The 16,340-nt window shown below is 52.7% G+C and overlaps 1 protein-coding gene across 2 annotated transcripts in view; it reads left to right on the top strand.

Moving 5' to 3' along the window:
• Window positions 1-14,011, top strand: part of ADIPOR1 (adiponectin receptor 1) — a 38,808-nt gene extending 24,797 nt beyond the window's left edge. Inside the window, exons 5-9 of one of the 2 annotated variants that reach the window (XR_012635940.1) lie at window positions 2,292-2,478; window positions 3,292-3,479; window positions 7,308-7,501; window positions 8,946-10,422; window positions 12,919-13,995. Coding sequence is in view for 1 of the 2 variants with exons in the window: in XM_074935877.1 (XP_074791978.1) it covers window positions 2,292-2,478; window positions 3,292-3,479; window positions 7,308-7,501; window positions 8,946-9,074 (698 nt within the window). In the remaining variant the exon portion in view is untranslated. Of the gene's footprint in view, window positions 1-2,291; window positions 2,479-3,291; window positions 3,480-7,307; window positions 7,502-8,945 lie in introns of both variants that reach the window. The other variant, XM_074935877.1, reaches the window with a different exon arrangement.
• Window positions 14,012-16,340: the final 2,329 nt, after the last annotated feature.

Raw genomic sequence — 16,340 nt, forward strand, 5'->3', positions numbered from 1 at the left:
CTTTGTTGAGCCAGACACACTAGCCTGCTGCAAACGCAGACCCAGGTCTGAGCCATGTTCCCCAAAAGCTGCAGACTTAACTGAAAACAGCTTGAGAAGTGCTCCTGTCTCTAGCACCCAATGCCCAATTCCCAGTGGGATCCAAACCCCAAATAAATTTGTTTTACTCTGTTTAAAGTTTATACAGGGTAAACTCCTAAATTGTTCGCCCTCTATAACACTGATAGAGAGAGATGCACAGCTGTTTGCCCCCCCAGGTATTAATACATACTCTGGGTTAATAAGTAAAAAGTGATTTTATTAAATACAGAAAGTAGGATTTAAGTGGTTCCAAGTAGTAACAGACAGAACAAAGTAAGTTACCAAGCAAAATAAAACAAAAACACGCAAGTCTAAGTGTAATACATTAAGAAACCGATTACAGATAAATCTCACCCTCAGAGATGTTCTCATAAGCTTCTTTCACAGACTGGACTCCTTTCTAGTCTTGGCCCAATCCTTTCCCCGGTACAGTCCTTATTCCAGCTCAGGTGGTAGCTAGGGGATTTCTCATGACTGCAGCTTCCTTTGTTCTGTTCCACCCCCTTATATAGCTTTGGCAGAAGGTGGGAATCTTTTGTCTCTCTGGGTCCCCACCCCTCCTCCTAAATGGAAAAGCCCCAGGTTTTAGATGGATTTCAGTACCAGGTGACATGGTCACATGTCCTGTGAGGCCCCAAGCCTTCATTCTTCCTGGCCTGATTCACAGGAAGGCTTGCAAGTAAACAGAGCCATTTACAACCAATTGTCCTAGTCAATGGGAGCCATCAAGATTCCAAACCACCATTAATGGCCCGCACTTTGCATAATTACAATAGGACCTCAGTTTTATTTCATATTTCTAGTTTCAGATACAAGAATGATACATTTATACAAATAGGATGACCACACTCAGTAGTTTATAAGCTTTGTAATGATCCTTTACAAGAGACCTTTTGCATGAAGCATATTCCAGTTACATTATAGTCACATTCATTAGCATATTTTCATAAAATCATATGGAGTGCAACGTCACAGTCTGTTCTCCCAGATGGACAGCACGAGGGTCAGGGCCTTTCCAGGGGACCCCAGGCAGAGGAAGTTCTTGCTTGTGGCCTTTGGGTGAAGGTGCGGCTCAGTGTACCCAGGGCCGCTAATGATGGTCAGATTCGTAGTTCCTCCCGCAGGGAGGGAAGTATGTCACAGGTGCAGGGAACTAGCTCACAACAGCAACATTCCTGGTAGGCAACCAGCACTGAGGGCCAGGTGCAGACTGAAGCCATGTTGAAACAATTCCAAGTCAGACCACTCACCTGGCCATGCTAACCACATCACATGCCATCCACCTTCTAGCTCTGCCGGCAGTGGTCCCTCTTGGCTCCAGATGTTTGCGGCAAAAATGAGCTCTTCCATCAAGTCCCCAGAGGCAGTAGGCATGTGCCTTCCGGGCTGTGCCGAGCCCTGGTGCCCATGGGGACTGGATCATTTGTGCTTTTATCTCCAAGTGGGGGGCCCCATCCTCCAGTACAGGTCCTGGGAGCCATTTGGCAGTGCTACAGAATGCTCTTCAAGCCTTCCAGAAGGTCCAGGCAGGGAAAGGCTGTGTATGTGAGCCCGTCCTGTCCGGAGCAGCTGGGACAATGTGTCCTCAGCGTGGTCTGGAACTGATGTTCTGGAGCTGGTGTCAGTATCAATGGCCAGCCTGGCAGTCGAATGTCAGCACACATGGAGCATGCAGGCCCCAGGCCCCAAGACATAGTGTTGCTAAGGCCTCCGGGGGAAGGAGCACCTCAAACGACTCTTCTCATTGCCCCTTCCCCAGGAGCAGAACTGATGGCGTGGCAGGGCGCTGCCACACACATCTCTCTAGAGGCTCCTGGGTCTTTGGAGAATGAGTAAGGCAGCTTGGCCCTTCCCCACTGCTATCCCCCCAAACAGGTTTGGCCCCTCCAAGGCAGCAGAGTGGAGTGCATGTTGCACTGGGCACAGCAACACCCTGCTGCAGGCCCTGCCAGGGAGATCCAGACTAGCCCCCATGTGCCTGTTCTTGTTCCCAGGGCAGCTACCGAGTTCCTCTGTTAACAGGACTGATGCTGTGTGACCCTCCTGTGCTGCCCTCTCCTGGGCAGGCAGGGGTTACAAAGACCCTGAGTGTTGATTTTCCCCAGGTCTGCTGTGAAATGCTGGCTCACTGCCATTGCACCAGTGCTCCCTTGGGCGGCTGTTGGAAGTAGCTCCTGCTGGCTGACTGACTCTTTGGTGTGTTGCTGCAGGTTTTGTGTTGTTCCTCTTCTTGGGGATTCTGACCATGCTCAGGCCCAATATGTACTTCATGGCCCCCCTTCAGGAGAAGGTGGTGTTCGGGATGTTCTTCCTTGGCGCGGTGCTGTGCCTCAGCTTTTCCTGGCTTTTCCACACAGTCTACTGCCACTCGGAGAAGGTCTCCCGGACGTTTTCAAAGTGAGTTGGCTACAGCAAAACAGCCACAAAGCTGTGTTCAGCAGTAGCTGCTGCTAACTCCTAGTTGTGTCCTAACAGCAGGCTGACCTAGAGGAAAGCTAGCCTGGCCTTAGCCTTCCAGGCACTGAACAGCACCATGGGTGAGGCTTTTGGAGCAGACCTTGCTCAGGCCAGTCTGCTAAAGGGATTTACCTACCAGGTGCTGCTTTGCAGAGCACTAAGGTCGCGGGGGGGGGGGGGGGGTGTTCTTTAGAGCAGGCTTTGTTGCGGTGCCCTTAGCCAAAATGCCCTAATGTGCCATGGGATGTTACACAGCTGCTGCTCTTCACCCCAGCACTGGCTGCATTTCAGTGGGGAAGTGATTCCCATACGTATCACTTGCAAGCACTTGGGGATGAAAGAAGCTGTCCGCATTCCTGTGCAAACAAGGGCTAAGAGCTACTGCTTCCCACTGAGGCTGTGCCAGTGTTTGTCCTGTCCATGCTGTCACTAAACAGTCAGAAAACTGCACAGACACACCTAATTCTGCTCATGCCCGTACTGCCTAGACAGACCCACCCTCCTTCGCCTCTGCTCCACAAACTCACCTGGAATGCAAGCAGAAGCGCCCACGGTATATTGCTGCAGTTCTTCCCAGTCATGCTCCCCCCGGCCAGGCCTGCAGGCGTAGGCAGGGTGGCAAAGTCTGGACGGCTACAGCTGGAGAGCCAGAAGTTGGGCTCCCAGAACGAGAGCTGAGGGTGTAGACTTGCCAGAGTGAGGGGAGTGCACTTCCAAACTGACCCTGGGTTTCTCTCTGTGGCTGTGTTCTAGATTGGATTACTCGGGAATAGCACTGCTGATTATGGGGAGCTTTGTGCCCTGGCTCTATTACTCATTCTACTGCTCACCGCAGCCTCGGCTCATCTACCTCTCCATTGTCTGTGTCCTGGGCATCTCTGCAATCATTGTCGCTCAGTGGGACCGGTTTGCGACCCCCAAGCACAGACAGACCCGAGCAGGTAGGAACGCCACAAGCTGCTCTGCTGGCATTCGTGGATGTTGACTTTCTAGCATGCTGGGTGTAGGTGGGGCCACTCCCGCTGGGTGTGAGTATGGAAAGCCCCAAAGCCTGAAGGAAGGGCTTGCAGGTAAGACACTTAACAGGGACTCAGGAGATCTGGGTTCATTTCCCACCTCTGGGTAGGTCACATCATTCCTCAGTCTGTAAACTGGAGATAGAGACTGCTGCCTCCCAGGGGACTGGAGTGGCTAACTTCAGTGCATGAGCCATTTGGGGACCCATAGAAAAGCTACCAATCACTGTGGGCACAAACAAGTTTCCCCAGAAGGATTCACTCGACCGGTTCTCTGGCAATGGAAACTCCCATCTGTGTGCATGTCTTTAGCTTCCTGCTGTACCTTTCTTGCTTTGCAATACAGCAACGTGCCAGGAGAGAACCCATGTTGGGCTTCAGGTGCCGATCTGGGTAGACTGGAAATACAAGTAGCATGAGCCTGGTGCCATTGATGTTAAGGTCACAGCTCTTAGTGTCCTCAATGGAAACAGGATCACGCCCTTTATTTGTAGGCCACTGAGTGCCTGGGTGAGCTGTCACTTCATGGCACTCCCCCACTTGTGGTGTGATTCTGGGGTCGGCCGGTGTGGGGCAATGGCAGCCCCCTAGGAACAGGTCAGCAACTGACAGACACATCTGCTCTTGATTTGGGTATGCTGAGCTAAGCCTCCGCAACCCAGCCCTGGTGAGAAGAGCAGGAGAAGGGCCTGAAGCGTTCCAGTGACACAGTTGTGTCTGGCCAGCCTTGGTCCTGAGCTGCTGTTACAGAGTTACGGGCAGCGTACGTTTCCCTCCCACAGAGCAGATGCAGGGCTCTGCTGCCTGGCAGTGATCGCTAGTGTTGCATGTTAAATAGTCCGGAAGGCACAGTCATTTTCACTTAGATGTAGCTTAAATGAATGTTCCTGCCCCAGCCGGAGTCCTGGCTGCTTCCCCCAGGGCTATGCCGCGAATCACAGGGTCATACCATTCTCAGTGCCCCCTGAACTGGGAGGCTCGGGCTGGCTTGAAACAGAGGCTGCAGGAGCACAGGGTTCTTGTGATCCTTGTTCAGGATCGTTCCACGGTGGGAGGCTCGTCAGCCTGGGTAGCACTGAGGCCTGGAGATGAATGGAAGTCTAGTGAAGGGGGTCTCGACCTGTTTCTTACTGAGGCCTCCCTGACATGCTGTTAAAAACTCCATGGCCCTCCTGTGCCACAACAACTGGTTTTCTGCATATAAAAGCCAGGGCCTGTGTAAGGGGGTAGCCAGCAAGACAACTGCCTGGGGCCCCACGCAAAGCTACGGTGCTCAGGTGTCGACTCCAGCCCCGAGTGGCGGGGCTCAGGGCCCTGGACTTTAGACCCATGCGGTGAGGCTTCACTTTCTGCCCTGGGCCCCAGCAAGTCTTAATGCTGGTCCTGCTTGAGGGACCCCCTGAAACGATCTCATGGCCCCACAGCGGGCCTCGGAGCCTTGGTTGAGAACCACTGGTTTAGTGAGCCCAGGGGTTTTCCTCTCCGCTGGGGCTGGGGGCCCCTTGACCATCTGAGAGCTGGTAACCCTCCAAGGGGAGCAGGAGCTGCGGAATTGTTGCCAGAGGTTGTGACTTTGTCCAGGGAGCCCTTCCCAGAGCAGCATTCACCAGGGACATCTGCTTTTATCTCTGCAGCAGAGAGCTCCCTTCTCTGGACACTCAGCTTTAGAAACGAGCTCCCTCCGGGGTCGGGGGGCAGCACACCTGCTCTTCGCCACTTGCCATGTGGGCTCTGGGCTGAGCAGGGCTGCAGTGGTTAATGCTGCCTGTGTCTGGGCTGAGCTGCTGTAGCTGTACTGATCGTAGTGTCCTGGTGTGCTGCCAATGGCCCCAGATGCTCGGTGGAACAGCTCATGTGCTCTGTTGTATGTGCCACAGTCTGCTTCCCCGCAGTCCGCATGGTATCCCCACTGGGGCCTCTCCCAGGCAGTACCAAGGTCACAGCCCCAGAGAACAGGAGGGAGTCCCATGCGGGAAGCCCACACTGTATAAAGTACAAACCTTGTCATTGCTGGCCTGTTCTGAAGATGAGTAGAAATGCACCAGGGCCAGTCAATGCAGGGTTAACCCAACCCAACCCAACCCAACCCCTCCAGCCTGGGCGTTTCTCTGGCTACACCAGTGTATGTATTGAGGGGAACATTTTAACACAACACAGAAATAGAGACTGCACAGCCAAGGCCAGTCCCTATCCCAGAGAGCCTGAACGCCTTCACTGCTCGACTCCTGTGCAGTTATATTTGATGCATTGACCTAGATTTTGCTGTTCCTTTTCCCTGTTTTTGAAAAGGAAACAAGCCCCAGGACAGTCAGCGCTTTTAAGTGCAAGCTGCTTGACTGGCACGGATTGGCCTCGGCTACCTGGGCCACAAAGGGGTGTGTATCTGGAGTTAGCTTGAAACCCTGCTCAGTGCTAGTGTAGACACAGCTTAACACCTTGAAGATCATCTGAGCTGGCAGTGTTGTAACCCCCCTCCCTCCCGCCAGAGGTTTTGAGCAGGCTTCCACCTACCATGCAGTGTTTGCTGGATATTTCTATTTACATGACCACAGTTAACAATTCTGCCATTGAAACTGACCTGCTGCTTGTTCTGAATCCCAAACTGGGGGATCTCAGCTCGGCTGCTGTGGCGAGGGCTCTGTCTGCAGCTTCAGGAAGACATTACTGCATCTGTTCCATTTGCAAATTTTTCTTTGCAATCCAACATCTAGAAATCTTTTTAAATGGGTCGATTCTGCAGCAAGAGGTGGATGCTGCAGTCAAGCCAATTCCTGTGTGCCTAGTTCTAAATGCTGCAGGAGCCCAGAGAGCTTAGGAGACAATCAGTCTGCAGAGAAGGCTATGGACACTGGGGAGCATGTGTCAGTGTTGGTTCTGAGCTGAACTTAAGGTGATTCTCCCTGTGCAGAGCAGAGCCCAGCTCTTTAAATGTTTACACTTGTCCGGGGGACTTTTTGCAAACGACTAAAGGACCAAGTCCTTGGGGAGCACGAGTAACCCTAACAGCTCCGCGCTGGGCAGTTCAGCCATTTCTGAATTGCCTATGCCAAAAAGCCCCTTGCGTTTTCCAGACTGGGCTTCCATGGGATGGAACTCAAAAGCAGCTGCCAGGCCTCAGCTGAAAATTAACCCCAAAAGTACATTTCCATGTAGCTTGAAGAGAGTAAGGGAAAGAGCAGTGCTTTGAGAACCAGCTGTACTGAAATCCAGCCTGCCCCTCAGGCATGCAGGGCAGAGCTAGAACCAGCCCAGAAGGTTCTGAATGAAACCACCTGCGTCTGGTGGGGTGGTTCAGCCTGTGTTCTGTCCTGTGGGGGAATGACTGGTTCAGTAGATTGCTAGTGTGATACATGGGCTCTTGGTCTCCCGCTCCAAATGGTTTCCATCCTACTGGCACATGAAGGAGTCTGGTCTCAGTCCACTCTAATTGTCCCATCATCAATGGCCCATGCAGGCCTCTCTGGAAGGCTAAACAAGAAGGCCACGGCTCCTATGTCTGTGGAGTGAGCCTATTTGCATTGGTACCATTGCTCTGCAACCCTTCTCCCTCCACAGGCAGGCTTTGGGGGGCAGCTTGGAGGGATGTGGGAGCTATTCATCCCCGAGCGGTCAGTCCAACCAGGCTTCCCAGCACTGAACTCCTGGCCTGGAGGAGACCTGCATTCTGCTATTGTGGGAGCTGCAGATCAGCCTCCAGCGCAGGTGCCTTGGCTATATTTTGAATGAAGGCTGAGGGCTTTCTTTTCTCCCCAGGGGTATTTTTGGGGCTGGGGCTGAGTGGCGTTGTGCCCACCATGCACTTCACCATCGCTGAGGGGTTTGTGAAAGCCACCACCGTGGGCCAGATGGGCTGGTTCTTCCTCATGGCTGTGATGTACATAACAGGAGCAGGACTGTATGCTGCCCGCATCCCAGAGCGCTTCTTTCCTGGCAAGTTTGACATCTGGGTGAGTACAGCCTTTGCTGGGGGCGTGGGAAGAGCCTGCCTTCTCCTTGAGGGGTAGACTAGCCAGAGCACTGCAAGGCGGATGGCAGGGGAAGGGCAGAGACAATGAGTAGGCTCGTTCAGCAGAGCAGGGTGCAGGAAACTCCAGGGTGAGTTTGTCTAAGTCTAGGGTCCAGCTGGGACCAGTAAGCAAGGATTCTTTGGAGCCCGTGTTCAGGGTCCCTGAAATGGGAAGAGGTGGTGGTGGCTGTGACATTAGGAAAGCACTGGCCTCTCCTGGAGGCTAGCTGGAAGAGGCCCTGTCTGGAAGTCTGTGTAAACATGCTGTCATTGCCAAGCGACAGGCCCGTCCCGTGATCCAGCATCCTACTGAGAAAGCCGGGAGAAGTGGTGCTAGATGCAATCCAGAGCGCAGCCTGGGGCTGGACCCATAGTTTCTGGGTTAGACTCCTCTGGGACAGCTCTGGGATGTGGTGCTCTGCTGGTAATGAAAGGCAGATTGTGAAGAGAGCAAGAGGGGGAAAAGAGAAGGCAGGGGTAGCCTGTGGTTCCAGGATGCAGCATGCCATGCAGCCGTGCTGCTTCGATCAGGTTGGAGCAGTGCATGTGGGGATCTGTAGTCGCCTTGGGCCAGTAGCAAGTGCTGTACTGACCCTAAAGCTCTCCAGTCCCTGAGTCTGTGGCCTCCCATTGGCCTCTTCAGAATGGACCCCTTACATCCCTTATTACTTCAGCCTCAAAAGTCAATAAGCATCTCTTGTCCAGGGGCAAACAGTGATTTCCCATTGCCCCAGCCTTTCCAGGGGACCCCAAGCTGAGCGTGGCGAGCCAGACGGCTTCAGCGGTGGAGCCAGCTGTGCTCGGGGAGTTGCCTGCCTAGGTCGCCTGCGGGCTCTGCAGCCCAAACCACCTAGGTTCCTCTTTCAGAATTGCAGGTCTTCCATAGACGTCTGTTGATATCTTGGCCCCAGTGTGTATTTCAAACTGAAAGTTCGAAGGCTGGTGGGTTCCTTCCTGCAGCTCTTAGCTGCTGCCGGGGGCTAATGTCAAAGGGACTTGACTCTGCCATCCAGGCCATCTCCCTTCCATTGAGCTTGGCTCGTGGCTCCACACGGACACGTGCAGAGGAATATACCGCTTTGTCACAGGCAGTTTTAGTTCCGGCCGGGTGAGATAAATGGCCCATTTCAAATCGAATCTCCCTTCATCCCGTGCGTTGAGTTTTTCCACCTGGCGCTGAGATGTAAACGACCAGGTAAGCAATGGGTTGAATGAACAGGTCATGACTAGAGGCACTGAAAGGACCCCTGACTTGTCTGCCTGGTTTGTGATGCTGCAATCTACAGAGAGCTCTGACAGTTCAGTCTGGGACAGGACTCACCTTTTGTGGTTGTTGGCTTCTTGCTGGTCTAACTTTTAAGGGCTTTATCTCACCTTCCCCACAGTTCCAGTCGCATCAGATCTTCCACGTGCTGGTGGTGGCTGCAGCCTTTGTCCACTTCTACGGAGTCTCAAACTTGCAAGAATTTCGCTATGGACTTGAAGGGGGATGCACGGACGACTCCCTACTCTGAGAACACCTAATGACTCTAGTACGAGCTTCCTAAGTGCTTTTTTTAAACTACTTCAGACTCTCAACTCTTTGGGTTTTTTGTTTTGTTTTTTGAAGAGGACGTTCTCCATCAAAGTCCATAATGACCAAATCCTTTCCCTGCCTCTGAGTGATTTGCTGGGCATTGCCAGTGGTATCCAATAGGAAGAAGCACGTTCAGCTATTAGCCCTTCATGGGGAATAAAAACCCTCCTCCGCCACACAGTGTTCTAATCACATTAGGATTTTCTGTCTAGTGCAGAAAACCAGGGCTGCAGATTGCCTGCTCCCCAGCACAGCAGGGTGGCCCTATTTTTAGCCCAGTTCTGGAGAGACAGGAAACTCATGTATTAGTCAACGGTCTGGGTCTCCTCCATATCTGTAGGAGCAACCCTCCGCCTTCCTGAGGACTGGCCCCAGAGCCTGCAGTGCTAATGAATGGGGCTGTTCACAGGTTCATGTAACTTACCTTTTAACTATCTTTTTCTTGACACAGTAATGTAAATGGAATAAGAGACTATTTAATATTTAATACTAAGCTTTAACGAGAGACTTGGTTCCACTTCAGTGTGTCTGCCCACAAGTGTTTGTGGTAACACAGGAGGGTCAGGACAGTATTTTAGGGGGATGTAGAGCTGCTGTAGCTGACTGAAATAAAAAGGTCAATAGTTATTGTCATGCTGGGAGCCTCCGTGTCCTGGTTTGTCAGGTGTCAGCACCGGGCACTGCTGACGGTGAGAATGGAAAGGTGGCTCCTGCCGAGGCTGGTGTGGAGCCTGCAGCTAAGCCAGTGGGAGTCTGCTGCTGGGCTGTGGGTCCGGATCAGGCCACGAGCACAGTGCTGAGAGACTGCAAATCATGCAAAATGGTGATAAGGGGGAACTTCAACTAACCTGCTCAAATAGCAGCAGGTCCAAATTCCTCAACACATTCAACAGTTGCTTCTTGCAGCAGGAGAGACGGACTTGTCAGTAACGGGCAGGGATTGGGTCAGGAAGTAATAGCAGCTTTGGGTGGCCCAGACTGTTGTCCAGTTCAGCATTATAGGTGCGGTGCCGCTAACTTCAGAAAGGAAAATTCCACCACAGTGAGACAGCTTATCGCAAAGGCCCTGAACTCAAAAATAAAGGAAGTAAAATTCTTCATGTGGCATCGATGCTACATAAGGAAACAATACGACCGTCTCTGAAGATGTGTGTACCGCTGAACAAAGGGAACAGGGCAAGAAGTAAACTATCTGGCTAAAGGTCAAGGGGCTAAAGCTCCTTTGCAATATGAAAATCTAGCCCCAGTGAAGCCAATAAAAAGGAGCATAAACTACACCTGGCAAGGTGAGTGGAACGAACAGAGCTAAGCTAGAATTCAGAAAGCTAACTCAAAACACCCCTTCATTGCGGATGAGAAGCAGGAAGGGCTAGATCCACAAAGCTATGTGGAGCAAGTCTACGCTACATCAGCGCAGCTGGGGAAGACCCGCTGTGCCCAGGGGAGAGCGCTTCCCTTGGTTAGAAGCGGAAGCTATGTTGGCGGGGGAGCAGCTCCTGGGGCCAGCGTGACACTTGTCACTCGGGGAGCGGGGGTGGCTTTTACACACCCCTGAGCAACATAAGGCACATCGAGTTGGGCAGAGTAGCATCTCAGGGCAGGACTACACTGTCCCCTCAAACCAACCGCTGAGCTGCTGCCAGGATCTTAACGCTACCTCCAGCTAATGAGCTGCCCGGAGCCCTGGCAGCATTCTCAGACTAGAGCTTCCCACCCCAGTCCCACAGGTGTTCTCTGAGCATGCCCAGACAGGAATGTGGCTGTGCCTGGGGACCCTGGGCATAGAAGGGCAGAGCACCTGGCCTGGGGAGAGAGTGTATGGAACCCTGGTATGAGAGGGAGGAAGGAGGTGGCCACACACGGAGCCCAAAGCATGATGGGAGGAGTTGCAGGGAGTCCCTGAAGTAGAGGGGCATGGGAGGGAGAGAAATGGAGGGGTGTCAGGAGCCCCTGGGGTGCGTGAAGAACTCAGCCTGCAGAAGTTAGGGAGTGTGTGACCCTTAATGATGATCTGGAAATGGTGAGGTGGCAAAATTTACACCTAGACCCACAAAGAGCCGTAAGTGTTTAATTGTTTGTTTAAGCCCCACTGACGGGTCTCAAAACCACCCCTGAGCTACCATCTAACCCCCCAGGTGCTTGAGTTCCACAGGTGGGCCTGGCCTACCCACCTGAGCACTGGTGCCCCTCACACGGAAACTGCCGCCCTGCCAGCCTCCAAGCATTCTCAGACGCATTCACCTGCCCATCTCAGCAGCAGAGCCTGATCCTGCAGGTGTTCTGGGAGCATGCCTCAGACCTGGTGGTTATATGTCTCAAAGGATGGCCGGGGGGTGTCTGTGTCCCAGTTCAGTGGTCAGGACGCTCACGTGGGCTGTGGGAGACCCAAGTTAAATCTGCCAGATTTGGAGAAGCAGCTCTCCCCAAGCCTGGGTGAGCCCCTTCTCTGCCAGGCTCTTGGTTATAACATGGTAGTTTTGTGTCAGAAAGGTCTGGGTCATAGGTGTAGCTTGGGGGGGGCACTGCAAGCCTTGGGCAGGTGTGAGATTCGCCTTCCCTCATGCGGCTTGTTGGCCCCTCCAGACATAGAAGTCAGACTACCCCTCTGCTCTGGATGTTGACTGGTAGGGAAAGGGCTGGCCTGGCTTAGGTATTCAACTCCAGGTGAGGGCGCATAGGTGAGAATCCCGAGTGCAGGAAGCTGCCTTCTGCCTGTCTGTCAATGAGAGTTAGGCACCCAAATACCTCTGCATTTCACCCTTGGCTGGCTCAGGTGGTGCCCTGCTTGGCTGGCTGGCCCTCTGAGGACCATTCCTTAGGTGACCAGTTCTCTCCATGGTGAGGGTTCCACTCTGCAGCAGGGCACTGGGAGTTAGGTGCTGCAATGCCTACGTGAATTTAGCATTCAGTTCTGTAGATCGGTCAGGACTAGAGGGCCATGTGCAATGCCATAGTGATCAAACCAAGCTAGGTGAATGAGCAACATGATGGCAGATTAAATTTAGGTGATGCCCGCTGAAGGGGAAATGTGACATCAGGATGGATGTTGATAAATTGCAGAGGGCTCAGAGAAGAGCTACAAGAGTGATTAAAGGATTAGAACTCCTGCCTCATAGTGAGAGACTCAAGGAGCTCCATCTATTTAGTTTAAAACAGGTTTAAAACAAATAAAAGGAAGTTCTTCACTCAGCACACAGTCAGCCTGTGGAACTCCTTGCCTGAGGAGGTTGTGAAGGCTGGGACTATAACAGGGTTTAAAAGAGAACTGGATAAATTCATGGAGGTTAAATCCATAAATGGCTATTAGCCAGGATGGGTAAGGAATGGTGTCCCTAGCCTCTGTTTGTCAGAGGGTGGAGATGGATGGCAGGAGAGAGATCACTGGATCATTACCTGTTCGGTTCACTCCCTCTAGGGCAGCTGGCATTGGCCACTGTCGGTAGGCAGGATACTGGGCTGGATGGACCTTTGGTCTGACCCAGTCTGGCCACTCTTATGTTTAACCAAATGAAGGCTATGGGGTGACTGGGTCACAGTCTGTAGGTACCTTCTTGGAGAACCAAAATGTGATAATGAGCTTCTGTTGGAGCAGACAAAGGTAGAGTGAGATCCACTGGCTGGAACTGAAGCTAAACTTAGACTGGAAAGAAGGTGCAAATGTTTAACAGTGAGGGAATTAACTATGGGAACAACTCCCCAATGGTCATGGTGGATTGTCCATCACTGGCACTTTTATATCAAGATTGGCTGTTTTTCTAAAACATCTGTTCTGGTTCAAACAGGAATGAAGTCACAACAGTCCCATGGCCTGTGTTATACAGGAGGTTAGCCCAGCTAGGTCCTCTGGCCTTGGAAGCTATGAACACGCTTCACCGTGTCCAAAGTTAACTGTCACTTGAAGAAAGAGACTGGCTCATCCCAGTGCACACCTCACTGCACGCACCATCTCAGTGTGCAGCTGTGGGCAAACGAAGCAAACACAATATTAGGTGGTAAAAGGAACGGGATGGAGAGTAACACAGAGAATATCATTATTAGTAGCAACTGCTCAAGTGGTGCAGTAATGAGGGGGAAGGTTCAGCAATATAAAGTGAGAGAAAACGGAAATGTAAAAGAAAAGCGTGCAACGGGCTTAGGGAGACATCACACCGGAGTCAGCTGCGTGGAGTCTGGAAAGGCCTGATAGGCCAGCACAAGATGAGCAGCCATCCAGAAGGTATGCGGCATTGCCCACTGCATCGCAGCTACAGAGGGCTGTTCCTGAGACCCCAGGTGTGGTCATTCGCCTCTGAACTGGGGACTAATGCTGCTTTGTTGTTGTCATGCACTCTGAGAGAGCCCTTGGGAGACACGAACAGTAAACAGCAGGCCAAATCTAGACAATCCAGATCCCAGTTATGGTGGTACTGAGTGGTACTCGGTGGTTTTTCACTCTCCATTTGTCAGCTCAGTATTATAATGCCATTATATACTGTGTGCAGTACTAGGCCCCCAGCTCAGAACGGATATTGAAGCAGCAGAGAGGGTTCAGAGAAAGGCAAGGAGAATGAAGAGGTACTTAGAGAAACTCTCTTCCAAAGAGAGGTTGAAAAGACAGGGATTATTACAGTAGAAAGGCAACAAATAGAAGCAGACATGCTAAAAATATACAAACTAATGCATGGCTAGAGAAGGGAGAATGGGAGCTTTTGTTCTCCCTGTCTCATACCACAAGGAAAAGGGACATTCAATGTAATTAAAAGGATGCAAATTCAAAACTGATAAAAGGAAATACTTTTTTTATGTAATTAAACTGCGGAACTCACTGCTACAGGAAGTTACTATTTAGTAATACTCCAAGGGAGCATGGGCATGTATGTGGCTAACGACAAGTGTTAGAATAGTTTGCTTTAAAAATAAAGTTTTTGCTGGGCTAAAACATTCTGCTTCAGGCCTTGGACTGATCGGATTACACAGAGATTTTCATGGGAGGGAGGCGGGATGCGGCAGAATATATGCTGTTTGCTACAGCAGGTTTCCAACACCTTCCTCTGAAGTAGCTGGTTCTGGCCTTGGGCAGCAACAGGCCACTGGGCTAGGTGGTCCTTGGGGCTGATCCATCTGGCTGTTCCTGCATACCTATGTCATCCCTCTTCATGGCATGAGAGCAAGTGTTGTTTACCTTAGCCCCAACAGGTGGGCTGGGGGCATTACAGCCCCAGTCCAGCCCCAGCCAGACCATGGGGCAGCCTGGGCTTGCCTGGGTCACAGCCTCTCCCAGTGCTGCTCTGCACATGGGCACCAACCTTGAGGCTGGTGCAGCATGCCCCCCCCTACCCCCCCAGTGCTGCGGGCAGGGCCATGGTCCATCTGGCTGCTCCACCCCGTGTCACCCCATTGAGTTCCCCAGAGGGGATGCAGGGTTGCGCAATGCCTTTGTTTAGCCACACCAGTGAGTTCAGGTGGTGTTATGAGACAAGGCTCCTACCCTGAAGCACTGGTACAGTACATAAGTGACTCCCAGAGTGGAGGGGGGGTGTCTCCCTGCCCCCCGCACCCATCATTTCCCCTGCAGGGCCGGCTCCAGGCACCAGTGTTCCAAGCAGGTGCGTGGGGCGGCTGTCAGAAAGGGGCGGCAGAGTTTCCACCGCCGCAGCTTCTCCCTTTTGTTGTCCACAGCAGCAGCAAAAACTGTAGAGCCGACCCTGTTCCCCTGTCCCTGAACTACTCCCCCCCCCCAGCCCCTGGGCTGCCCTCCCTGCTGTGCAGAGGGTGGTGGTCTGCCAGCTCACAGCCCCCTCCCCCCCCCTTTGCAGGTGATGGAGCTGTGGTTTGCCCATGCTGCTGCTGTACTCTGACCCTTCTCCTCCCGAGACACTTTTCTGGGGCCTCCTGCCCCAATCTATAAGGCCCCACAGTTGCTTTGCTCCCCAAAGCTGTGGGCCAGGCCTATCCTCTGTCGGCCCAAGCTATAGGGTCACCTGGTGCCCACCCCAATTTGCGTGGGTATCTTAGACCAGCATCCTCTGCCAGAGGCAGGGCTCAGGCTATGGGCACAACCGCCCTGCCCTGCTGCACCTTGGCATGGTCTAAGCCCGCCCTAGCCGATGGGCCAGCTAGCTTCTTTGCTGGAGGCAAGGAAGGCGCTTTGCCACTTGGGCCCTAGCTTTCAGTGAACCCTGATCCCCTCCCCATACTGCTCTCGGCCCTATGGCTGTGTCTGTTCTGGCAGCTTTTGGCACTCTGCCACCACTGCATGCTGTAGCCTAGAGTGGGCACTTGTCTGGCCCTACTCGTAACTGGGCTGGAGGAGCAGCTCAGCCCGGTCTATGCTATAGCTACCAGGAGCAGGCACTTGCTTGAGAAGCGTCAGCGAATTTGTCTAGTGCCTCTCCCCTGCTTCTCCCCACTTAAAGCTAGCGCTCTTTCTGCACGTGTTTAGCTTTCCTGTGCTTCCACGGCTACTCTCCAGTCCCAGTAGCGTGATGCCCATGTGGGTGTGGCCTGCTGGCTTCCCACAGGGCACGTGGCAGGGGTGTATTGGCACCTCCATTTTCTGCAGCAAAGGCCGTGCCGTGTATGCGTCCCCAGAGCATGGCCTCGCCTCTGCTCAACATCAGGGCTGCCCTGTCCATCTGTCCACAGGGCCTTCAGTTAGCGTGGGCAGTGGGGCAACTGAGTCCTGCTGGCAGAAATAGGACCACTCTGGGTGTTTACCTCAGCAGGGTGAGATGGGCTGGGCATGGAGAGGGGGCCTCCAGAGCGACTGATGTACTCAGCTGGGAAAAGCAAATATCTAAGAATGCATGGTGTGGTGGAGACAGCTCAGCAGGTTCCTGACCTTTGTCCCCACATCAGCAAACTCCCAACCTGCTCTGCCCAGCAGGTGCTCCAAGAGCAATTCATTATGGTGGGATAGGAGGCCACTGCCACACCCTGCTCCTAGCATTGCCACAGCCTGTGCAGAGTCCAGAAGATTCCTTGGGGCTGAAGCACTACCCATCTGCACATGTCTCAGCAGCACCATTTCTTCTCTCACGGCCCAGACGCAGTCATTCATGGAGCTGGGAGATGCAGTCCCCTTCAAAAAGTTCCTTTTTACCATCAGAAGTGGAGGCCACCCCCAAATGACCACTGAACACCTACCATCCCTGCTTCACAAATCTTCAGAAGTGGCTGCAGTTTTTTGGGTACTCAACGCAAGACCCCCTGGCCCTTGGTTATA

Source organism: Natator depressus, chromosome 21 (genome assembly GCF_965152275.1).
Source record: "Natator depressus isolate rNatDep1 chromosome 21, rNatDep2.hap1, whole genome shotgun sequence".
NCBI classification, from domain to species: Eukaryota; Metazoa; Chordata; order Testudines; family Cheloniidae; genus Natator; species Natator depressus.